The sequence below is a fragment of the Coturnix japonica genome, chromosome 8 (genome assembly GCF_054131305.1).
Source record: "Coturnix japonica strain WE chromosome 8, WE-NBRP24, whole genome shotgun sequence".
Taxonomy (NCBI): Eukaryota; Metazoa; Chordata; class Aves; order Galliformes; family Phasianidae; genus Coturnix; species Coturnix japonica.
The window spans coordinates 10,044,314-10,070,811 of record NC_140670.1 but is presented as its reverse complement, the minus strand read 5'-3'; the positions used below and the strand labels follow the sequence as shown (position 1 = coordinate 10,070,811).

Genomic DNA, 26,498 nt, shown 5'->3' with positions numbered 1-26,498 from the left:
GTCTCATTTGGAGAAGTTGGTAATGCAGTGTCACTACCTACTTACATATTGATATTTTGTCATCTTCTTTATAGAAGTTCTTCATAGTTCATATGAAAGCAACATAAGACCTGACTGCTAATAAATTTATATCTTTGATGTCTTTGGTGTAGTTTTCCTAATCAAGATGTACATCAATGTACACCTTCAAGGTGTATTGAAAATTAATTTGAGCCCCAAAGATCTCTAAAATCACTTTTTCCTTTCTTTCTTTCTTTATTCTTTTTTCTATCACTGATTGATGAAAAAAATATAACTCTGCTCCTTGTAGTTCTTTTAACTTGTAGTTATAGTCTGTCCAATAGACTTTTATAGCATACTGTTTTATTTTGCCCTCTATTACAGTTAAATCCTTAAGTCTAAATGTTAGCAGAGCTGTATTTTACAGTCTTCTATAGTTGACCAAAATCCAGTGAAGTAACAAAGTTGTTATAAGTAAAATATAAGGTAGTTTGGGATTCATGTAAATATATGAAACAATTCAATGCGTGGTATGCAGTGAAAATTCAAGACTGATAAACAAAATGCACATTTAATCATATACAAATCATTATGCTATCAAAATGGGTTAGCATGTCTCAGTGCAAATAATGAATGAAATGGATTATCACAAATGCGCACTGAAATAGGAAGTATTTGACTTTTTAAACCTGTTATTCCTTCTACAAATAATCTCTGAAAATGCCCGAGTAGAAACACTGCTGCAATTTTAATGTGCCTAAAGTACTTTATGCTTATTTATTGCCAGTAATGAAACTGAAAAAAAATATATCCCAAAACATTTTATACCTAATAAGAAAATGGGAAAATATACATAAATGTCTGTGTATACTTACTGCTTAATTGAGAATGTATGACTTCACTATAGTTTTAGAAGATTTTGTTTCATTTAATTTCCATGTTGGAGTAGGAGATAGTAAACTGGAAATAGCATGAAAAAATTTTCAGTAAATACATGGGTTGCTCTGAAAGTAGTGCCTCTTATTTATTTCTATGGAAACTACAACAGATACAAAGAGCACAATAATGCTATCTGATAGAGCAAAATGTCAGCTGTGTTTTTCAATACAGTCATCGCAATATTTATGAGCAGTGAACTGCATGACCTGCTTGCCACGCTTGTGGAAATCTGCACCTGAAGAAGTAACCTGCTATGAAGCATTTTTGTGAGGAAAATATTACTCATACAGTCAGTCACTTATCAGCCTGAACAGGCAGAAGGCACTAAATCCAGGCTGTACGATGGGTGTGGTAGGACAGTCCTGAAAAGACTGGCAATGTGCTCCACAGTCTTCAAACTCATATGAGGTCTGTAGTTACCGTGTTTGTAAGAGAAATGTTGTCTTCCTCTGTGAGCAGACTCTGGAAGTTTGAGCCTCCAGTTTATCAGTCATGATGCAGCAGTCAGAGTTGATGGTTTGTCATTTCAAACAATCCTTTTTTTTTTTTTCCCTTCTTTCTTTCTTTTTTCCCCCAGTATTAATGTATTTCAAAGAAAAGTGAATTCATATGGTCACTATCTTTGATGAGGAAATAAAAGTTTTCAGTAATAGTATCTCCTTATTAATTTGCTTATTAAAAAAAACAGTCTGTGAGCAGGTTTGAGCTGCAATTTTTTTTTTTTTTTTTTTTTTTTTTTTTTCATTTTGTCATTGCAATATATGGTCAGAGCTTTGCAAATATTCATCCTTAAGGCTAACATTTTTCATGAATGACCTTTTCACAGAGGCAAACTTATTTTGAATGCAGGAGAAAATACTCTCTAGTCCCTTTACTCAAAAAGTTATAAGGAAAGCAGATTTAATTTACTCTGGAAGACTTAAAATTAATCTTTGTTTAGTTTGTCATATGGTTAGTGTATAGTAATGATAGGTGCTTTGCTGCTATTAAATTAATTGGTGTTAAATTAATAAATGACCCCAAATACTTCTTAACAGTACCTTCTCTACAGACAGCCAGATCTGGCATTCCATGTAAGTAAGGAGTTGGGGCAATATTTTGTGTACAGATGAAGATGGGACTTAGAAATCTTGGAGCAGGTTTCTTGGGTGAAAGAAGCTGAGTGCACATTCAAAAAGCAGGATGACATTTGGTGGTTCTCTTCTATGCATTTTATTCTATGCACCAATCTGGGAAATCTTCCTTTTTATTACTATATTTTCTCTGCAAATGTCTTTATACTGTGCTTTGTGGATTTTCTGAACAATTCAAATTACTTATGATTTTATAAAGGGTTATGCATTCTTAATTACTTTTTTTTTTTTGTTTTGTTTTTTTGTATCATATAGGTTTTCAAATAAGTGTTCTGGAAGATAGTAGCTAGTTATTCAGAAATGCTAGCCACACCTTTGTTCGCTTGGAACAGTTAGTGTTAGGTGACAAATACTTAGTAAAGTACACCTTGTAGAATGAAGACCTCATTGCCTAAATGACCACACATCAAAAATAATGCTCATGGTGAACATTAGTATCAGAATAGATTCCAAGTATACTGGATTTTGTAGCAGCTGTCTTTGTATGTTTAGACAGCAGGTGCTGAAAACTTCAAATCAGATGCATTCTAGGAAGGTGATTAAAGGATTTTTTTTTGAAGTTGATTTTAAAAAGCAGTGATGTGTGATATGTGAGATAACTGTATTATACAGAGTCTGTGCAGTGGTGTTAATTGTAACACTCTGTCACACAAGCTTACTGCATTTTTATTGTTTGTAGACTTGTTCTGCAAGTCTATGTTTCTTATGTTGGGTGACTGTGATATATCTTAAGTTAACCTCATTTAAACATGTATGTCATGTGTATGATCAGTTTAAATGTTTTTGATGTGCAGGGACTACTAGCAATTATAAAAACAAACAAAAACATATGGCAAGAAATCTGAGTATTCCAGTGTTGATGTAAATATAAAACAACCTGCAGTATTACTCTGATTTTTTTTAAAGGTTCTTTAATTTTTGCCTTGTTAGCAAGATCAATAGGAATTTTCCTAGCAGTGCCAAGCTGCAACTAGAGCCAGTGTATTTTGACTGGTGAGGATGTTTGTGATCTGAATTTATAGGCTGGAAAGAAAGTTATTTCCTGCTATGAAATAACAGTAATATGTTGAACAAAACGTTTCTGGTTTAAGTTAAAGAGCATGATTCAAACTTTAACCTTAGCTTAGCATGGCACAGAAAAGATAGTGTTCTACAAATCTATTGCTGGTAACTTTGCTAAGATGGAATTAATAATGTGGATAAGTCAAATTTTTTTCTCCTCTTGGGTCTACTAGTTACCTGCATGTTTCCAGACATTTGAGACAACAGATATCATAGCAATTCCTTTAAGTACTGTCATACATTATGCTGATGATTATTACTTAATTTTGACCTGTTATTCCCCATTAATGGCTCCCAAAAGATCATTTTTTGACTGTGGTCAGAGAGGGAGACAACTGAGTATTTGTACATTTGTCCTTCTGTCAGTATTTTAATGCAACCACTTCTAAATCTGTATGAAAGAATGATTTGTTTGCTTGTTGCCACTGTTACTTTATGGCTTGGACTATTTTAGTCCTATCTCTCACAGGAGTAATGCGGAGACAAAATGATTGCTCACATCTAAGTTAAGATTAACCTTTTTATGCTAACTACCTAGAGTCACTTTGTACCTGAAATAAGTCATAACAGGTGTGGTACAGTAGGCAAACTGCTATATGTTCAAGCTAATCATTCCCAATTAAAGAATAATTAGTCAAGCAGAAAATAGAGCACTTACCAAGTACATTGTATCAAAAAAGTCAAATGGCAATGATTGGTACCCAAAGCTTTTGTAACCGAACACGATATGTAAGAAATAGTTGAAAGGCGGAGGTATTTCAGCCAACCCAGTAACTATATTAGGTGCTTGCCCAACATCAGTGGTTTTAAGAAACTGGCAGAGGATTTGCTTCAGCTCCACTGCATTCTCAAAGTAGGATGTTCATATTCTCATTGAAACCTTAGTTTTCTTTCATCAATATTTTTTGATTGAGGGCATGAGAGTGGAAGCGTTTGGCTGGGTTTTCTCTGTAGAGAATAGGTAGGAAAGCTTAGGTAATACTTCTGCTTTTCTTTTCCATAAGCATTCTCAAGAATATTTTATTTGGGAAAGTAGTTTAAACAGAACTAGGGGAGCTTTACTTTTTAGTAATTGATGTAAATACATGTCCAAATCTGCATATATTCTACTCACTGTTTTCACATTTCCCCAGGAGTTGGTCTTGAGCTAATAATCCTTGGTCTGAAGAAGTCATCTTTCATAATTTGTGTGTTTTTGTGTTACTGATAAACCAAAGCACTGGTAAGAGAACTACTATGGGAGTATAGTATTTTATAGTGGAGGGAGTGCTCACGTTTGGGCAGGTTCTTCTGTGATCTCACTCGGGATACAAATGAACTCTGGGGTGCTGTGATGGTGGCCTACTTTCTTGAATCAGGATTTGCTTATCTGATAACCTCACTTAAAAAACATCTCCTTTCCTGCTTCCCTGCTTGGAGATTTCTGATATGATTAGAAACGAGGAAGGGATATTTAAACTCCTTTTAAGTAATATGCACTTCAAGGGGCACAGGCACAGATTTACATGCAGAGAGATATGCCTGTATTTGAAATAAATGTGCCAGCTGAAGGGAGACAGAAATAAGATCCTAGATACAGGAGCAAAATTCTGTTTACTGTTAACACTAACTGTTTTGTTTGTTTGTGGGAAGTATTCATTTGACAGGAGGCACTTGACAACAATTTTGATGAAGAAATTGGAAAGATCCTTTGTACTGAAAATATTTCAGACCTTCATAGGAATTTTACTTTTCAGTAGTGCCTAGAACTCCTTTGAAAAGCTAAACTTATTTTTTACTGAATAATTTCCAAAGAAGTGCCACAGTTTTTTCCGAGCATTTTCCTAATTTTTCATAATTTTTAGCACTTGTGAAGGGATGTAACATTTTGTTTATTCTGCTGTTGCTATATACTGCTGTTTTTAGCCTGGGTCAATGAAGGCCTGATCCTACTGTCAAAGTAGGGTCTTCTGTGGGATTTCAAAAGATGTGGTGTCATGATTGCTAAAGATTAGATTGAAGATGTTTAGCTGGATTTCCTTTCTATTCCTTAGTTGTGAGTACTTGTTGCTGAACTTGTGAATGACCCCATCAAAGTCTGTAGCTGTCCTGAAAGGACAGACCTCTGAGATCAGGTCCTTGCAATCACCACTGATGACAGACTAGCTGATATCCAAGGGCTCCTCAAGTTCAGTACAGCAGTTCCAGACCCTCCTGTCCTCATTTATTATGTTATTTCTGAGAGTAGTTGTGAGAGATCTCAGTGGCTAAATGAAAAACTATCAAGAGTATGATCTGAAAATACTGTGAGAGGAGTTACTTCAGGTGATTACAAGTTTGGTGTATTTAAAAAGACCCAAGGTGGTATTAAACGAGTAACAACAGGTATTTGTGAACATCTGTCATGTGCTTTCATGGAAAACAATAACAAGACTGTGAAAAGTGTATTACCATTAGAACAGTTTGATGGAAGGTCTGTCATTTGCTTACATCACTCCTGAGGTAAAAACAGCAAATAAACGAAAGGCTCATAAATGGGAAAAATGGGGAATCATGCCTACTAAATCATATAGTGCTAAATAGTGCTCTGCTTATGTCTAGTTGGCTCTGCTACTTTTCAGTCAGTACAGCGTTAATTGCATTATTCTTGAAATACAAAGATCCTCTATGTTGGTTGGTCTGCAGAGCTATGGTATGCCAGGATTTTGTTCTGATTCTCAGAACTGTTGCAAGCAGTGTTTTTGGAGAGATTTTTAGGTAAGGTGTTGAGATGTGTTCAAGCATCTATAAGAAGATTTTAGGCCTGGTGGTATGTATGGAGATGTTCTGCAATTAAAGAACTTGCTCAAGTATTGTGAAAGAGAAGAGCATATACATGCAGTAAACAGTTATTTTAATGTATTGTGTATCTCACATGCAGCTCACTCACTAGATTATATATATAATTTCTGCATTTCTTTGTAGTATTTCATTTAGTGGCATTGCAAGCTGCTCCACTGAGCAAAATTTGTGTGCATGGGTGTGTTTAGCCATATACCCAGCACAGCAACAGCATGGATCCTGTATGGATCCTGTGTACTTCTGGCTTGTTATGACAGTGTGCCTCACAATTTCATATAAGTCTGTACAAGATGGTTATTTTGGTCATGACCAGAATGACTGTTATCCAGTTTACTGACCCATAATGAAAAAAATCTTTCTGCCTTTGTAACTCTCTTCTGTTCATCAGACACATTTCCTTCTGTATTGAAAGTGAAATCTCTTTGCTTAGTTTGGTGGAGAGCTGTGATATTTCTGTTATTTGTTTGAAAGTGTATGTTCATAGAATTAGAGAAGAAGGTCTGAAAGGAATACAGCAAACCATGCAGAATATGTGCATTCCAAACCAGATTTAAATGTTAGTGATCAATTCCAACACTTTTTTTCTTTAAATTCTTAATCTGTGATACAGCTTCTGTGTAAAATCTGTTTTGATATTTCGTTCTCTTTGCAGTTAAACAGTTCTCCTTTTTAGCTAATATGGAGATTTCCTAGCTGTAATTTAAGTGTGCTTTGTTCTTGTCTTCTGCCCACAGTGGCCATAGAGAACAGATGACTTGTTTCCCTATATTTTAAAAACATCCATAATTCCTGTGACTTTTCTCATTGCAGCCTCAGCATCCTCCAGCACTTCAGTTTGGGTCTATCCATAATAAAGATGTTGAAAGGTTACTAGAAGTTCTTACAGGCTACAATCTGTTCATTCACTTTGCTTTGATATTTGTTCTTCTGAAGGGGACTAGAAGAAAATTTGAAGCAGTATGGTGTATTTTTAGGACTGCAATACAGCCAGAACTTTACTTTTTCCAGCATAAGTACAAACATTCACATTTGTGGTAATATTTGCTTTCAAATTTGTTTTTATTCTTAGGTCATTTCGGAAGTTAACAAAATGATTTCATTTTTACTCTTGCACTTTGCTATCTATACATTCTTTTACAATGTTCTCTCCCTTTCATAACCTTGGTTGGGAACATGGAGTTTTCCAGACAGAGATAACTATTCTGGTGAATCATGTTTGATATGTATTTTCATTTAAGACTGAACTGCTGTTATATGTTCCAGAATAATTTCTCTGCCAGTCTTATTGTACTGTCCTTATGCTAATTTAAGAGCATGTTTTCTGATTCTGCTTTGAAGAACAAAATTTGTAGTAGGATTATTATATATAAAAACTATGCCCGAAAATTGATATATGTTACTGCATACTTCCTGGTACAGAAGGAGACTGTTTTGAGCCAACCTAAAATGGTTTTAATCTACTTTTCACTTTTGTATGTTCATATTTATTTATTTATTTCAGTTAAGCTGTTATTTTCCTCTCTGTTCGTTTTAAATGAATCCCTTGTTTTCAGCTCCCTCCCCCCCCAAAATCTTTAATTATCTCATCAGTGCTCCAATAGAGTCTGCATTTGACTGAAATTTGATTGGAAACGAAGCAGACTAGTCTATTAGACCAGTTGTTCTTTAATATTCTTCAATATTTTTTAAATAGAGAAGTAGTTCTGTACAGTTATTACTCTAATCACTCTTATTTTTAACTGAAGATTTTACTAAGGAACTGCAAACAAAGGTGTTTCTACAAGATTATCAGCATTTAAAAATGAATTTACATGAGGCCAACAGAAAATCATTTTTTATGCTAATAGATTAAAATCATAATCCTGACAACAAAAAGGTATCTGCATCCAGTCCTTCGCATGAATATGGGGAGTGAAAATTGTGGTTGTTTTTTTTGTTTGTTTGTTGTTTGTTTTTGGTTGAATTTTTCTGAATTTTAATATATAAGACAGGCTGCCATGATCTCTTGTCTGTGTTAGTTACCCCATCCTGTGAGCACATAGCTCTTGGCTTTCCCATGACTATTCCTGAATTCATGTAAGGCAGGTTCTGCATGACCAATCTGATCTCTTTCTATGATTGAGTGACTCACCTGGATTAGAGGAAGGCTGTTAACTTAGTCTGTCTAGATTTCAGCAAAGCCTTATACTCTGTCTCCAATAGTATTCTCCTGGAGGAGCTGGCAGCCCATAGCTTGGACAGATAAACTCTTTGCTGGGTTAAGAACTGGATGGATGGCTGGGACCAGAGTGGGGTCGTAAATGGAGTCACATCCAGCTGGTAACTGATCATGAGTGGTGTTCACCAGAGAAAACCTTAAAACCTTACTCATCATTCTCACTTCTTCCTGGGCTGGTATTCTTTGGGGACTGAGCCTGAGCTTGACAAGGACCAGTAGGCCAGGGTATTGGTATTTGTGTTGATGAAGAGCTTGTTTAAAGAGCAAGATATTAGTAATGTCCATTTGATGGTTTTATTCTATTCATGAAACTAACTGGTATGTTCTTGAAGCAGTTTTTCTTTTTACAGCAGTCACAAGTGAATTTAGATACTTCACCCATAAGAAAGAAACAACAATGTATTTATTGATATATAATAGTGATTTAACACAATCATAAACAAGATGACAAAACAAGATTAGAGAAGGCAAGGTTCACTTGATCATTTGTTGCACAGAGGGTAGTCACTTGTCCATGACCTTCCATGTAAGTTGTGAAGTTCAGGATGTAACTCCTTGATTTCTAAGATCCTATGTGTGGCTAAATCCACTCCTAGTCATGGACTTCATCGATAGGTTGTATCTAAAGGAAAGTATATGCATGGTCAATTTAAGATTGTCTTACAAGGTTTACAATGATTGGCAAGCTATTAGTCATTTACTAAGGATTGACACTAGCAACAAATCCCTTGACTTCTACATGTAAGAGGGATCTTGCAGCAGGCATAACCTCAAGAGGCATATCCTTTTACCTAGACGATAGCAAAGATCCTGTTGCGCAGCTGATGCAGGGCCTATTGGGCAAGATAATTTAGTCACAGATTTCTTCCAAATTTGACTTCAGCCTGATTCTGACTAGCACTATGGTTAGGTATTGGGATTTGCATTGTGCAAATTTGCTTTTGGCTTTGTGTTACTTTCTTTTCCTCCAGTCCACTTGGTCTTATATATTTATTGTGTCTGTTAGTAGTTTTGGATGCACAAAAGAGTTCTGTATGTTTCCTTTGCTCCAGACTTCTCTAATAATCAAAGAAGGAATGTGTCTAATTATTGGAGATCTGTCTTAGTTATCCACATTTCTCCATGTTGACCTCATCCAGTGTCCCATGTGTTCTTTTTTAATCAGATAGAGGTCAACAGAAAAGAGTATTTTACATAACATAAGGCTGAGGAATTTTTTTTCCCCTTCTGTCAAAGCTTAGCAGAAGATACTAATTATTCCCTGTAGGCTTCACTTAGGTGTTAAGCAGTGATGTTAACAAGGTTTTGCACACACTGATACTTTTCAGATACAAGCTCTCAAAGGAGGAGGAATAAACTGCTGTTTGTGTTGAAGGAGTAAGTGGCCTGATTTGGAAGCAATGGTGATTATCTCACTTTCATTATACAATATTTTATTATTATCTCTTATTACCAGAGGGAAGTAAGGTATGTTTTCCTTCTTCCAAGATGGCCACAACCCACAGATCTCAAGCTCTCTTGCACAACTAGTTTGACCCAGAATTTTTGCTTGTGGGGTTTCCTTTTATTTAGGCAGTTTGTGGTGCACCATACTACTGCAGCAGCTCTGGCTGGAGAGCAACCAGTGTGGGGAAAAAGTGTCTAGATGTTTAAGTTGCAGAGATGTTGAACTTCTGCTCCCACTATCTTATAATGTATTGCTATCTGGCTATGTAATTCCTCAGACTGCTTTTATTTTCTGGCACTTATGGCCACTTATAAAACTATTTTTGATGCTTTAATGAAACTGCTGGTTTAGCTGGTAGATAAAATGTCCTGTATTTTTGCTAGCTGCTGTCTAATTACTGTGAACTCATGATCACTGGAATCCTCTCATAATCACTGTAATCCTCAATATGTTGTTTAGCTACCTATTTTCACTCAAGAGTTTTGCTAACTGACAAACAACTCTTCTTCCAGATGATAAGACTCAAGTAGTCTTTCAAAGGGAGATTTGCCAAATGCATCAACTTGTCTTACAACATGCATTATATGTATGCATTATATGTTGTATATATGTCCAGAGACATCACAAGGTTTTCTTGCAATACAGCACATGTTGAATTGTACAAATACAATATAAATAATTTTGTTAAGCTAGAAAAGTAATGTTCTTATATATATTTGATTGTTCTTGATTATCTGAAGCGATTATAGTTATCAAAATTGCTTTCCAGTGGCAATTGTTACTATGTGATTACATTTTTGGCAGCATCCTGTTTTCATTGTGCCATTAGCAGACTAAATCACTGGCTTTCACAAATTTCACTTACTCACAGCCTGATTTCTCAGCGCTTGTTCAATAGAGTACTCTGAAGAATTTCAAATGGTTTGCATTTGGAAAGTTTAACTGTAGTGAAAGTGATCAATAAGACTGATTTTTAAATCTAGAAATTGGCATTTTGTGACTTCTTAACCGTGACAGTTATTTTTGTCTAAGAAAGAAGAAGAGTGTCTCAAGGGGTGGGGAAAATAGGTGATAACAGACATTCCATAGGTGGCATTTGGGTGTTGGAAGTTGAGTAAGTGCAAAATAAAGATGCTTGTCTTTGTTAAATCTTTTGCCCATTTCTTTTCTTTTGAAAAGTGTATGAGTATTGCTTTAACTGAAGAATATTTTAGTATTGAAATTCCCTAATGAAGTTTCTAATTTGGTGACAATTCTATAGGGGAGAAAGTGGGAGGAAAAACACTGGAATGAATTTGGAAACTTAGACTGTTTTTAAACAGACATCATTGATTTCAGTGAAAATTTTTTAAATATGAAGAAAAAAGTATGCCTTGGACTGAGACTATGAGATAGGAAAAGTTTTTACTGATATTAGCTTAGCACAAAAATCTATGAAGGGGAGGATTATCTTGCTTTGAAAGAGAATGTCTCCCAGGATGCAGTGGGACTCCATACAGAACCTTGGAATAATAGAATTGTTTGAGTTGGAAGGGACATTTACAGGTCATCTACTCCAACTCCCCTGCAAAGAACAGGAATGTCTACAGATAGATCTAGTGCTCAAAGCCCTGTTCAACAAGACCTTGAATGTTTCCATAGAGAAGGCATCGCTTCTCTGAGCAACCTGTTCCAGTGCCTCATCACTCTTAATGTGTTTAAAAAAAACCAACCAAACAAAAATGTATCCCTTATATCCAATCTAAATCTCCCATAATTTAGTTTGAAACTGTTTCCCCTTGTTCTATTACAATAGACCCTGCTAAAGAATCTGCCCTTCCTTCTTACTGCCCTGCTCTTGATATTGAAAGGCTGCTATCAGGTCTCCCTGGAGTCTTCTTCTTCAGACTGAATAGTGCCAGCGTTCTCTACTTCTCGTAGGGAAGGTATTCCATCCCTTGAATTGTTTTTGTGGCCCTCCTCCGGATGCATTCCAGCAAGTCCACGTCTCTCCTGTACTGAGGACTCTGCCACCCTTGACATGCTGCCCATACTCATCTTAAAAATTGGTATAATATTGCCTTTTTTCCAGTCACCGGGAACTTCACTTTACTGCCAAAACTCTTCAAATACCAGAAAGAGCGGATTGGTGACTCCATCAGGCAGTTCCCTCTGTGCTCTGAATTGCATCTTATTGGGGTCTATGGACTTACAGATACTCAGGTTTCCCAGGTGTTCATGAACCTAATCTTTACCTACACTGAGAGGGACATTGCTCCTCTCGACACCACCTTTTGACTCATCTGCTTCAGCAGTCTGTGAAGAGCAGTTGCCAGTGATAACTGAGGCAAAATAGTTATTGAGTACCTCAGGCTTCTTCTTGCCTGTTGTTATCAGTCTGCCTGTATTACTTGCTAGGATTGGATGCACCCTTTTGGGCTTGCCTTTTCTGGTTGATGTACTTTCTAGAACCTATTCTTATTTATTATTCTTCTAGCCTGAGTGTGACTAAGAGGAAAGCAAAAAGCTCTGCTTGCAAGTTGTCATCTTTCAGTGTAGTTTATTTTAATTCTGTATTTACTTTGTATAAGGAACAAATAAGCCTCATATTAGGTTTATGCAGTGCCTGTATGCTGAAGGGCTGATCACAGCTGCAGCCATGCAATTCTGCATCATACTGTGGAGACCCTATATTGCTTCTCTTAAATAATATTAAAGAATGTGGATGGAGCTTGAAGATCTGCTAGAGGATCAGGGGAAGATATAAAACTCACTTTTGAAATACGCAAATGCACAACTGTATCTTATGTTTGGGCTTAGAGAAATTTACTTCAGAATTCTTAGAGCTTTTTTCTTGAGCAAAAATAGCTTCAATTTTGTACTAAACATAACTACTATGACAAAGTGTAAAATGTTTATTCTCTTTCAGAAGGTGATTACACTCATTAATTTAGAAGGTGAGTTCTCTGAAGGATTATACTTTTAAAAAATTCTGTTCACTTTTTAGGAATGATATTCTAATAATAAACTAAAAAGGAAATTGATTAGATAGTCTTTGAGCGATTTATCATTTTAGAAGTGAGCTATTGTCCTACGAAAAAAAGTTTGAATGTTTCATTAATACTTTATAAGAATAATTTAGAAGAAAGGAAACATTACTGAAAGGTTATTTTCATGTTAATTAAGCTCTTCAATATAAAAGAACTCTAACACAATTTTAATATTTTATTCACAGTCCTCAAAACTGTTAGACATTCTATTGATTGTAGCATGGCTTAGAATTGTTGAAGAGAGAATATAATTTATTTTGTCTTAGTCAGCAAAACAGCAAGTTGTATTACTCACCAAAAGCACTAAATGAAAAACGCTCTTTATACATACACATCTTAGAACCGGTGTGTCCTACAAACAGTGTTGCTAATGTGAAGAAAAGCAATAATGTTTTTTGCAAAAACTTATGTTGCAATTTCTCTTGGATTGAGGGGATTTACCATCAAATCTGTTTAATCAAATTGTAATTAATCAATGGGAAATTAGTCATTAGAAACATGATAGAATCATAGAATCATTAAGGTTGGAAAAGGACCACTAGGACCCATCTAGTCCAGTGCCAACCCATCACCACCATGCTTGCTAACCATATCCCTAAGTGCCACATCCATATGATTCTTAAACATCTCCAGGGACAGTGACTTCACCACCAATCTGAGGAGACTGTTCCAATGCATCATCGTTCTTTCTGAGAATGCTTTTTTTCTAATATCTGACCTGAACCTCCCCTGTGGCAACTTGAGACCATCCCCTCTTGTCCTTTTGCTGTTACCTGATATTCATCTCTGTTCAGTGATTGACAGCAGGAAGTATACAGGGACATGACGTACTAATGCAATGTGTATCAGACTTGATGAGCACTTGAAATTCAGTTTCTGTATGAAACATGAAAATACAAGTTTTTAAATGCCAGACCTTAGAGATAGTTTGCTTAGTAAATTATTTGTGAATGTGAAGTACGGTGCTGCTGTGACTGACTTATTTTATTAATCTGTCCCTATCAACTATGTGCTGTGCTATTTCTTGAAACACAGCAAGAGTAAAAAAGGGTGTTTTTTTTTTTGTTTTTTTTTTGTTTTTTTGTTTTTTTTTCCCCGGAGGAAACCAGGGGACATATAAACTGGCATTTCTCTCCATGCTTCATGACACTTGGAACTGGGAATGGGGTGGAAGACATCTTTTCCCCTTTATCAAGTAGGACTACCATATTTATTCATCCATGTTAATTATAAAACTATATACTGAACTAATCACACACTGTTGTTCACCACTTCCCTTAAGAAGATTTTAAGGCTTTCCAAAACCAGTAATACTGGGACCTGATGGTCAGGTATACTAGTTGCATGCCATTCTTTTTTTTGTTACCTCTTCCTGATTTTTAGAGTTCCTGCCTTTTAACTTCTGATTTTTATTTTTTTTTCCCCCTCCGTATTTTCTTCCCTCTTATTCACTGATCTACTCTTTATTTTTCTGTTCTGAATTGTACTTCTTCTAACATAGGTCACAGTGGATGTACTTAGCACGCTTTCTCAAGAGCATGGGAAAAGCTTGATTGGAATATAGATAGAAAGAATCAAAGACCCTACTGAAAGTAAACTTTCAGATATCCTAAGGCTGACATGGTAATTACAGATAATTGCTTTAATTCTGGTAGAGTTCATTGAGAAGTAGCCAGCCTAGGCTCAGAGTGAATAAGTAGAACAACAGTGTGTGATTAGTTCAGTATATTGTTTTATAATTAACATGAATTAATAACTTGCTTAAAGAAGAAATTTTAAAAAAACCAAAACAATTAGATTAAGTTGCTTTTTGGCATTGAAATCTGTGAAATAGGCTCGAAATTAGAAAGTATTGTTAGTCCATTAACAAATGAAGTAGGGATGCTGATACTTTCTTACTACTCTTTTGTCTACCCTGGCTCTGGTAACAGCTTCTTAACACAGGAGTCTTAGAGAACAAGATTCACTGTTTCTTTCTGTTTGAAAAGTGCACCAACCATTGTGCTATATTTTACATTTCATCTTCCTTATTGTAACAGCTGCTGGGCATTAAATTAAGGGGAGTAAATCTTAAGAAAGCACTTAAAAAACAAAACAATAACCAAATGCCACTCAGGCTGTATTAAAATGAGGAGAATGTTTTCTTTCATCTTGAAAGTGTTTGAACCCGTCTTCTTTAACAAAAACACCAAATAAGAAGATAGAACCAACCAGCCCATCTGCCTCCCTCACCCCACCCAAATAGCTCATGTGACCATTGTTAGCCCAAACTACTAATTCATCAACATTGTGAGCAGCTGAGACAGGTTTTCTTAATGACAGGAAATACCATGCAAGCTAGTGCAAAGTAAGCAGATTTTCTTTCACATTTTGTGATTAATTTGTGCTCTAAATTTTCTCCATTATGTTTCTCTAAGCTTTACGTTTGAAGTTATAGACAAGGGCAGGGACTGGATAAACAAAAATGTTTTCTCCTTGTCTGTCAGACTTGTGGAATATGGGGACAAATTTTGTATATTCTGATTAATAGAAGATTTTTGATGTAAAGATGTTGCACCAAGGATACTTTAAAGTACTTTGAGTACTTTTTAAAAAAAGTACTTTCTAAGTACTTTGAGGTCAGTGATTTATGTGTCTGTGATTTTTAAATCTTCCATTAAAAAAGAAAAAACTCTTCCCACTTAGTCTGTTGTAAGATCCAGTATTCTTCTTGCACAGCAGGCTTTTATATAGCTTGTTTAGCACATGTAGCTGTATTTGCTGAAGCCATAGCCTGTTGAATTTTTACCCAGTTAAAAATAAGACCACAGTGTTGGCTCATACTGGAGGAGAAAAAGATTAGGAAGTCTAAGCCATTGACAGATTCTGAAACTCTGAAGATCAGAGGAAGAAGATTGACTAGAAACAACTGGAATGAATCCAGACAAAAAAAGACCTCTAAATCTAATATTACTATTGGTTCTGACTGTCAGGGAGAGATTAGGTATGTAAACTGCAAAGGCATAATTACATACTGATTTTTTGTTGCTGTTGTTGTTCTATGTCCCTTATTGAAGCCTCCTAGCTTGAGCTGTTGCTCTAGTGCCAATTCTCCTGATGTTTGGTTTTTTGTTTTTTGTTTTAAACTTACTGACATTGCTAAATAGGAATATAACTGATGTTCCATAAAGCCCCAGCATGTTCACTTTCACCCTTTAATAATGTAAGTGAATATCATATTTTGGCAGGAAGGAACCTCAAGAAAGATAGAGTCTAGTGCCCTACTCAAAGCAGGACTAACTTTGTTAGATCAGGTTTCTCACATACTGTCTAGCAGTCTTCTGAATATCTGTAAGGATGAAAATGTCATGGCCTCTCTGTGTCCTTGTTGCAGTGCATCATCTGTTTTGTAGTAAACTTTTTTTGCTCAAAATTCTTAATGGCAATTTGCTTTCCAGTAGTGTGTCTTCCCTCACATCTTTTTATTGTGAATCTCTGAGAAGAGTCTGGCTCCGTATTTTCCATAATATTCCTCTTCATAATGAGAATTTCTTACCACAGATCAACTCAGTTTTATTTCTTATATATATAAGCTTTGTTTCTTATATAGTTAGAAATCAAGGAAATTGCATTTCCTGAGCTTACATAAGAAGTGCTACAATGTTCATTGTTACTTGCTGTGAGTCTAGAAAGACACTGTCTCCTGTTGAGTAATTTCAATTATGATAGTTGGAAGTTAGCACATAAAGAAATGTGACAATTTAAACTGTGCTTAGCAGACAACAGTCTGTTAAAGTAACAGACGTTGACGATACAGTTCAATATTGATTACATTCTGAAAGTAACTATTTCAAAGTGTTTTAACAAAACATTCTTTCATGGGCTTATAATTATCTTTGTTAGAAAAGAATATTTGCTTATAACTCTTAAAATGTCTTTTTGTTTTTCCTGAAAAATACTTATTTCAGAAGCTTTTCCTATTTTCTGAATCAAAGTCACCAGCTCGAAAGTTGCACCTCCCTAATTAGTAAAAAGTTCAAATATCATTAATGTTTAAAAAAACCACTGCTTGGTGTTCACAAATTAACAAATGATAGATGGTTAAATATACATGTGACTTTGAGACACGGGTCTTTATAATTCTTCAATAAACTTTTAAAATGTCTGTGAGTTTTAGACACTGGTTACATGATATGCCATTTTATGCAGCTATTGAGGTTTAATGTGTATTTATGCTTGTGTTTCTGGACTGGTCACAATGTGGAAGTAATGCAATATCTCTTGAGTGTAAGGAAGAGCAGGAGTTTGTGATGTGGCTGTCAATGTTCTCAGTAGGGATCTGAATCAATAATAATAATTCAACTGTCTAAACCTTTTCTTCAACAAATCAACTGATTTCTGTGGAATAGTATAGTATATGCAATCTATACAGCATAAATTAGATCAACTCTACTTTTCTAATATTATTCAAATGTATTCAGTGTAGAGCATAAATGCTCATCGTTAATTTTTTTTTTTTAAATAAATTTCTAGGGTTTTTTTTTTTTTGTTTGTTTGTTTGTTTGTTTTAAACTTATCTGGCATTTGTGCTTCTTGAATTTCATTAATCCTATTAAAAATTAAATAGTATTCTGCACTGAAGTGCCATCAGGAAAGATGAACAGAAGTTCTAATCCAAAAAGAATCTTTGTGAAGGCAACTTGTAAATTAGGAATTCTGAAACAAAGAAATCAAGTTCTGTATTTGCAGCTTTTCTTGACAAATGCTGGTGCTTTAAATTATACAGCTATTCTTTCTCTGTATAGATTTTCACAGTACTTACAGCAATTTATAGGTCCAGAGTACAGCTGCTGGAAAATATTTATTCTCAGTTCTGTATTAAATCTATCATATACAAATGCATTAACATTCAGTACAGAGCTCAAGGGCTTATGGCTTTTTCTTTCTTGCTCTGAGTTGCTATCCTATAAATGTTTGCAGAGTATGCAGAAAACAATGGTGAGAAAACCCAACTGATATGCAAGAATAAAGAGAAACTGTTATCCATGATAACACTCAAAACAAACTGATATTGCACTGTAAGCTGAATAGCCAAACAGATTCTTTCGTTAGCATTTCTGAAAACTGAAATGCTAATAATCTTGTTTTGATGGATCAACATTTCAGTTTCATTTTCTTGAGTGCTGTTCTTCACACACATCAATTGTGCGTTCTTACTCACTTAGCATTCTCTGCAGTGTTTGAATTACATGCTTCTTAAAATAGAATGGAAAAATATGTCATTGAGTTATTTGATTCAGTTTGATATAATTCTGTGCTTTTTCACAAGGAAAAAATAAATTCGTCTGTTTTGTATTGTTGACAGATATTTATCATAAATATTTTAAAATCGTTAAACTGCAGCTGAAGTTTATCATGTAAGTAGTGGCAAGCACCTTGACTTTATTTTGGGTCTATAATGTATGAGAAAATCTCAATTGAAACAGTTATATGAACTGCATACTTGCTTATGCATGATGATTTCACATCTCTCACACTGGGGTATTAAATCCAGGAAAACTGAACTGTGCTCTGTTAGGACCAGGGAAAGCTTGTACCTTGGGGACCTTGAATGGTTGAGTTCAGGACCGCTTTATAGCTAATGTGAAAGTTGGAGTCCGTTTACATATGATAATATGTATAAAAACAAGGCTGAAACAAAACAGGATAAATATGAAACATTCATCAGTTTGGTACCTGTTAAATTGTGTATCAGTGAAACTTCTAGACTTCTGCTATTGGTATTTTTGACTTTAGAAGTTTCTAAGCAGCATAATAGCACTAAGGCAGAGAATAGAACATTGTCTATTTAATAAGCATCTCCAAACTCCTCCTAATTTGAAACGAATGTTTACAGACATAACCTGGCTTTACTGACAAATGACATTTTTCATGTGCCTTTAATTGTACTTGAGCAGTTATGTCCTGTCTTCATGTATGTTCTGGACTTCTGGTTCTTATGCAGTCTCAGTTGATAAGCTTAGCAAATCAATCAGTGCCTGTATACCAGGTCTCTGAAATTCCCTAGAGGTTTTTTCAGTCTTTTCTGAGATAATTAAAAATATGCACAATCATGGTATTCCAGCTGCAAAGCATTTTGAAAAAGACTATTTACCAAAGCATTGTTTGCTCATTTAGTTCCCCTGATGAGTGCATATTAAAATGATCTTGAAGTTTTAATTTCCTTCTGCTCTCAGTGTTAAGGCAATCTATGATTTTCAAAAATTGGATGCCAAACTTAAAAAAATCAGTGAGTTCAGTTTGTCCTGAATTGGCTGAATGGATGGGCTTCTGGAGGTCAAAGAAGTGAATTCTCTTTACATTATATATATTTCAGCTCTATGTTCTCTCTTTTTCTTTACTTCTTTAAATCCTTTCTTTGCCTCTCTCTCGCTCCTGAAGATGGGATAAGAGCTGCTGGAGGTTCAGATCTGGTGTTTGACCTGGGTCACTTTTGCTGATGAATGTTTCCTGCTCTAATACTAGATGTGCTCATTAACGACAAATATGACCACATCTGTAACTAGGAGAAAACCTTCGTGAGCTTAGATATTAAGTGGCAGAAAATTGAGAGCTAGACTTAAATAAAAATCCTATTACATTAATTCTAAGAGGGAAAAATTTCTTTGCAACATTTCAAAGGCAACAACTTCATCTAGGAGGCAGTTAAGAGAGTAGGTTGTTAGATACATTCTGAAATAATAGATAGGGAAATGACAACAAGGTGTTGTTCTGTAATCTGTAATGGGGTCCGAAGAAGTTGCGGAAGTATATGAGACAGTGGTGTGCAGCAGTTGCATTTTGATAGAAGGAAGTCATCTTAATAAACTATTCCTCCTTACCTGAACAGCAAATTCTGGGGAAAAAAACAACACCACTAACAAGAACTGTAAGCTAAACAAACCTCCTTGGTATGTTAATCAGACATGATCAAGTTTTGGTACTCTTTTTTGCAATGTTTCTGTGATATTATGTACCAGTTTGTGTATGATTGATGGTAAATGGGTGTACATACTGAGAGAAAGTTGCAAGGTATCATTTCCTGTGGAAACCTGTCTCCTGTAAATCAGGGTTCTTTGAAGACAGAACAGTCTTTGTGAAGCAGAGTATATTAAATTCTTAGTTCTTAAAACCATGATTTGAAGTCAGCTTAACTAGCAAAAGTGATTAAGTTATTGAGAATGCACAGATGTATGTTTCTTTTGATTCACTGCAGTTCAGAACTTATGGGCATATCTTTTCAGTGTTTAACTTGCTCTTCTTGTGTTACTGATCTGAACTGATGCCCTATATTACTAATGATTCTATACCATGATTCTAAAACTTGATACAATTGTGTGGGAAATAAAACCCACTGTATTTTAAAATCAGTAATATGCAGAACATTTAAGGCGTTACCAGACAGCTGAGGAACAAGTTTGAAAACAAATGCTAATCTTTATTCATCTTAATATGTAATTTGGTGATGGAATTACTCTACATGGTTGCTCTGCTCATGTAGAGAACCTTGCTGATAGGCAGCTTTCTTGAAAATCAGATCTCATTAATGTACAGCAAGTTTTTACCAAGTGTTTGACTACCAAATCCCAAATTGTCAGTGTGCTTTATTAGCAGTTGTAAAAACACAGGCTTAGAAATTCTGAAAGAAATGAATGTGTATCTGCTTCTTTTGATAGATACCAAAGGCCATCAGAATGCCTGGGATTAGTGCCACTTGTCTTCCACTTGTCTTGTGAGGAGAGAATGAGAGATCTGGTCTTGTTTAGTCTGAACAAAAAATTTGAGGGGAACCTGACAGCAGTTTTCCAGTACCTACAAGAGGAGCCTGAATAATCCCATGTTACTATGAAAGTTAATCTTACGTTGGTTTGGTAGAAGAGGCAGTGGTTATTCTACAGCTTCTAAAATGTTTCCTTCACAAAGGATCCTCTGTGTGTGTCTATTAAATAATACATGCCTACAGGTATATGTTTATAGTTTTGATTTGACTTAGTGATCACTTTCTCATGTAAGGAAGTGATCTTTATTATCGCTGTGTTGTTTTATTAACCTAGTTAGGAGAGACTCTGGCCTTTACTCTTGGCAAACACAGGAGCTTCCCATTTCTGCTTTGGAGCTGTGGATGCCTTTTAGGTGAGGCTCACACTGTCTCCCCTGACCACTCAAGACATTGTTCTCATGACAGATCTTTGTCCAGTTATTAATTAAATTGTAATAAATTTCTGGCTAATGTTCAAATCTGAGAGGAAAGCTTTCATATGTTAGCTCTTATTTTTCCTATGAGCCTTTAAGGTCCATTTCACTTCCATTTGCATATATTCAGTGCCATTCTTGAACCATTTATTTAAGGATTTGTGTGAGGATTTGTAGATAATGGATTTAGGGTCAAGCTGACCACTAAAACTGCCTTAAAGAGCACACAGGCAATTAGAAATCAGTGCACATACTTCTGTACTGCAGTTTTATGAAAAGTAAAATGCATGGTTTTTTTTGTCTGAGTTCTCAGCATTTCTGCATTTTTCTTTGAGTGAACTGTGTTACAAGGAGGTAGTAATGTATGCTAAGTTGTCTTGTGGAGCTTTTAGTGTTTGCCTGGGTGTTTTTTGTCACTACATGTACATTCTAATTGTCACAAAATATGTGCTGTAGTCTTTTAACATCAGTGCTTAAATGTACATTTGAACCTTAAATGTCTACCATAAAGTTTTTTTTTTTTTCCTTTTTCTTTCCAGAAAATGAAAAGATGAGAAAGTGATTTAAGACAAGAGTCAATATAAGCTAGTTTTTATAATTCTTTTACTATTTTTAATGGAAGAATTTTTCTTCGTTTACTTCTGTTACCACCCTCAGTTTATTTCCTGTATCACAGTGGTCACTGAGTTACTCTATCTCCTAACTTAAAACCAAATGCTTAGCATATTTATTTATTTATTTATTTATTTATTTATTTATTCATTTCTCTTTTGTGTAATATTGAACATTTTGTTGAAAGTTTCCCTGCTAACAGTGTAGCAAAGTCAAACATGCTGTCTGGCAAAGGAGTAATTAAGGGAATAGTTAAGAAAGGGAAGTGACAAAATCGAATAAAAGGGGCAAATGGAAGGAGTGAAGTTTGCAGCATTTCTTACTATGTTTTTATAGAATTAAGTATGATGATAAGACTCATAAAATTCTAAGAGTGTCTACAGAACATCAATGTATTTTTGGGTACTAGATGTGAGCATGACAACTTTACCTACTTCTTACTTTGTTCTTTGCATCTATTATGAAGACTTGTGAGGCTTTGTTTTTATGAAAATGGCCAGATTTTTGTGGCTGGCTTATCAATTTTGATTTTCTAAGGACATATTCCTGGTTAGAAAATATTTTTTTTGATTGGGAAAAGTCCTTTGGAAGGACTTTTGAGTTCAATTATCTGCTTAAGATGGAACACAGAAAGAAATGCTTAGGTATAGAAGCCAGAGAGACTAAACTGTTGTGTATCTAATGTGTAGCTAATGTATCTCCTGGTCTGTAGCTCCTTTGTGTCATAATAGACACGCTTTCCCTACCTTCCATGCTTCCCAGATCCCTGAAGTTCAGAATTCTCATCTCTAGCTGCTGTCCTTACTACAGAGTGCTTGGGACATAGGCTGGCATGGCAGGGATGCAATCACAAGAAAAGTGTTTAGATGCAGCAATCAAAGACTTCTTTATTAACCCTATCTACATCTCTGTCCTTCTCTATTGCTTATTAAGATAGGCATGTTGGAGAGGAGAGAGAGCTGATTTCCAGCCCACTCTTTTCACAGGAAATATCTTTTTAGGAAAGCAAAGTGTGAATATTTCATAGTGCTAGTTATAAAATACAATTTTTAAAATGTGATTGTTTTACACAGATCTTGTTCATTCCTTGTGAGGTAAAGAAGGCTGCATCATGAGTACAATTGAAGATGTAGTCATTTTCCTAACTGTTTGATAAGTGTAACTCATGTCCTTAAACAGACTGCAGGTAGAAAAATGAATAACAACAACAATACCCCCAAACAACATAATTTGTGCATTAATTGTTAGATTTGAAGTGCTTTTGGCAATATATGTCATGTTTTTTTGCTGACAGGATTTGAAATCTAGTGATCAGCGAGATGAAATTGCTGCAGCACGTGCAACACTGAAAGAAAATTCCTCTCTTCTTCATTCAATATGTTCAGCTTGTTTGGAACATTCAGATGTTGCATCCCTTACAGCCAGCAAGGATTCAATTTGTAATGAAATACAAAATGCGCTCAATGTAATTTCTAATGCTTCCCAAGGAGTTGGGAATAAAAAGGGACAACCTGCAACTTACAGAGCTACTCTAGGAAGTGCACTTGATGAGCTTGAGGTAGGTACACCCTTAAACTTTTCATTTTGCAACGTATTTGGAAAAATGTTTTATTTCAGTTTGCATCTATGGCTGTTAAGTGAAAGACCAACGCTCCGCTTAGTGTTAGCCTAAATAGTATCACCCTAAATTATTTCATTAGAAAGAATCACTTTATTCAAAAATGCTTGCAATTAAGGATTTGTTTCACTATGTTGCTTCCTTCAAATAGAATTAAAGAATAAATTCCATGCATGTAACTAATGGAGGAGACAGAAATGTCCTTGCACCCATAAGTTCAGTTTATAAGTAACAGTGACTCTCTAATGATTGCAATTACAGCTGCATTGACTGTGTTTGAACTAGTGCAATACAAGGTGATGTGATTTACTCTGAAACTTGTCAATGGAATCATTATGTAATTTATGAAATTGAAGATTAAGAAACTTAACTATGTCTTTAAATTCATGTTAAATTGAGATGAGTAACATACTTTAACAGATCAGTGGTTTTACTTTTGTATTTAACCAAATATTTGGAGAATGTCAGCTCTTTCTCTGCTCCTAATCCTTAACTTCTGTATGGAGTTTTCCCTTTTCCTCGAACTTTTCTGATTCTTCCATGTGTAATTTTCCATTATCTTGCTAAAATTGATGAAAGACCTCCTGAGGATGGGGTGATGGACTGCATTACTCATCTGGTATAGCAGATGTAAGCTCAGAGTAAAACAAAACAAAACAAAAAATGTAATGTGAGTTACTAAACCCATTTGCAAATGTGGGCCTTTTTGGTTGAAAAAACTCAGTTTTGTCTGATGCCAGCCTTGTAACTGCAATGTTGTTGATATATTTTCAAGAGAATTAATATTGTGACTGATTATAATAGATTTTGTTTTAAATATTCAATGAATGGTTAAAAAAAGTTTGAAATCCCTACATATTATAAATCTTGTAGTGTTAGTGTATTGATCAAAACAGACTTTTCAGTAATGCCCTGAGCTGAATTTGACAGGCTCTTTCTTTCATCCCCAAAGGAATGTTACACAGTGTTATGTCAGCCATTCTTGCTGTTTACACTAGGGTTTAAAGTTACTAACTGTTTTCTTACTAAATGAAAGACAATAACTTTTGCGTTAAGTGATGTGATATGATGATACCCTGAAGTACAATGTAGTTTAAATTAGAGCTACTGTTTAACCAAGAAAACAAAAAACAAAACATAAAATGAAACCAGAAAAAAGTCCAACAAGATAAAACAAAATTTGGCAAAGTGCTTGCATCGTTTGACTGCAGATAAATTTATCTTGATTATATGTGAGCAGTACCATCTTAATGAGATATTTTTAAATCAGAATTTTGATAGTCATTCTATGGATAATTTTCTTCTGGGTTGAATTTGTTTTTATTGGAAACATAACAGCATAGAAGCATCAATTGTAAAAAGCCATTATGTTAATGGAATTTTAAATTTATTTTTGCCTAGATACCCCAAACTGGAATTTAAGCTGTATGTGTTAAATAAGCATAATTTAGAGAGCTTTTATACTTTTAAAAACGATCTTATAAATTAAATGATTGAGCTTTTCTTTCTTTAATGAATGATCTATTGGCTGAAGACCTGAAATAACCCCTTTGCTCTGTCTTGTTGCTGCAAATACAGTGCCATGATATAAGCTGATGCAGTAAATAGTCTGTTGGGAACAAATCTTGTTAAATATTTATAGTGTAGAAAATATAACAGAGCTTACCCAACAGTCTAGTATATAGATGGTTTGCAATGTCATTCCTCCTTTGCCAGTGCTGGCAGTGACAGATTAAGTATAGATTTTTTAATCAGGAAGCTAATAGTAGGAATGAGAACAGTTAACTTTTTAAATCAGTAGATTCTCAAGAATTCCTCTTACAGGCTCCATATGAATAAACATATTATTCACAATTAAATTCAAAACTATCGCATATTTAATTGCAAGTATGTGGATGTAGGTTACCTATGCTTTTCGCTAGTAATGCATCTTCTAAATGTGAAGAGATTTTGCACAAAATGACACGGGTCATCTATGCTTGACTCAGTGTGTTCATTTGACCTGTTGTTCTTTACTGACTCTGGCCATGTAGTAGGACAGTTATATATGAGATGTTAAAATACTGTAGATCAGTCCAAAATATTAGCAAATGCAACCTGGTTTCTGAATTCTCATGATAATTCTTCCATGGATCAGAAGGCAAATGAGGGGTAAAGTAGCCAAGTAATAATTTTGGTTAGGTGCTCATTTATGTTTAAAATCTGAGGTAGTTAAACACTATTTAACCCTGTTGAAGCAAAAAAGTGTAACTACTTATTGCATATCTGTCATTCTCCAATTGTTTGGAAATCAAATTATCTTTTCCATTTAGGTTACTGATCAGAGTATTTTGATGAAATTGCTTTAAGTATTAAATCTGTGGGCAGAATTTTAAATCATATTTTCCTGGTTACTGTTGCCTAGCAGTCTTCTTTCTTAAATTTAATTCAGAGCTGAACTGTAGCAGCTTTTTGCTGGCACTATTTGTTCATCTTTTTGTGCATTTTCTGCAAACTGTCTCCTTGGAGAACCTCTCTTCCAATTTTCATTTTCATTTATTTTGGTAACTGAAAGGCTAACTGACTGTAGTAATCAGGTGTGGCTTAGTCTTCTGTGATAAAACTACTTCTTAAAGGTGAACTTTCTGTGGTTATACTTGAGTATTCTAGTTGTGCATTTTATGTTATGATCCACACTGTGTAGTACAGGGTTGAGAGTACTTGAGATACAGGAATCTAACAGTGAAGCTGCTCATCCAGTGAGTAGTGCCAAGAGGATTTAACTGTAGCAGAGGTGAGGTACCACAGAACAGTTTGGCATTCAGGGCTGTAATGTGAATGTGTATTTCAAATCTCTAATACAAATAAACCTTCCTTCCATGTCATAAATGGATGTACTCACCTCTGGAAGCTGACTATCTCTGGAATACCTTCCGTTATCATTTGCTCTGGAAGAGCAGATTGAGATTATCTCTTTGATATGAGTTAATTTAGAGAATAGAAACAGCATAAAAAACCAAAAACCAGTAAACATTAAAAAATCAGTGTCTAGCTTTGTACAGTTTTTACTAGTTAATGAAATATAAGCTTTTTCCTTTAGTTCTGTTGTGTATTTGGATATAGCTCAAGTAATGGGGACCTATGTAAATAATTGATTAAACATGTTATGTAGGAAAACAAAGTTCACTGTTGAGAATTATTTGAATTCTGATCCTGAAGTTATGCATTCCTTCTTAAAGGGGTGACAGATGGAAGAGTTTGTTTTCCCCTACATTTAGGAGTCCATAAAGGCACCTCTTACCATTCTCTTTCAGTTTCCTGTACTACATTTCCATAATTTTCTGCAACATGTAATGTTTGAGATATGAAGTAACTTAGCTTGCCTCCAAGTAAAAAGGGTGAAGTGTTCCTTTGTGTTCAGCCATTTTGT

General features: G+C 35.0%; 1 protein-coding gene across 3 annotated transcripts in view; it reads left to right on the top strand.

Moving 5' to 3' along the window:
- Window positions 1-26,498, top strand: part of CTNNA3 (catenin alpha 3) — a 376,683-nt gene that overhangs the window by 49,709 nt on the left and 300,476 nt on the right. For all 3 annotated transcript variants that reach the window (XM_085554028.1, XM_015866262.3, XM_085554027.1), the window contains one exon: window positions 22,766-23,029. In XM_085554028.1, coding sequence (XP_085410154.1) covers window positions 22,766-23,029 — 264 coding nt within the window. The remainder of the gene's footprint in view (window positions 1-22,765; window positions 23,030-26,498) is intronic.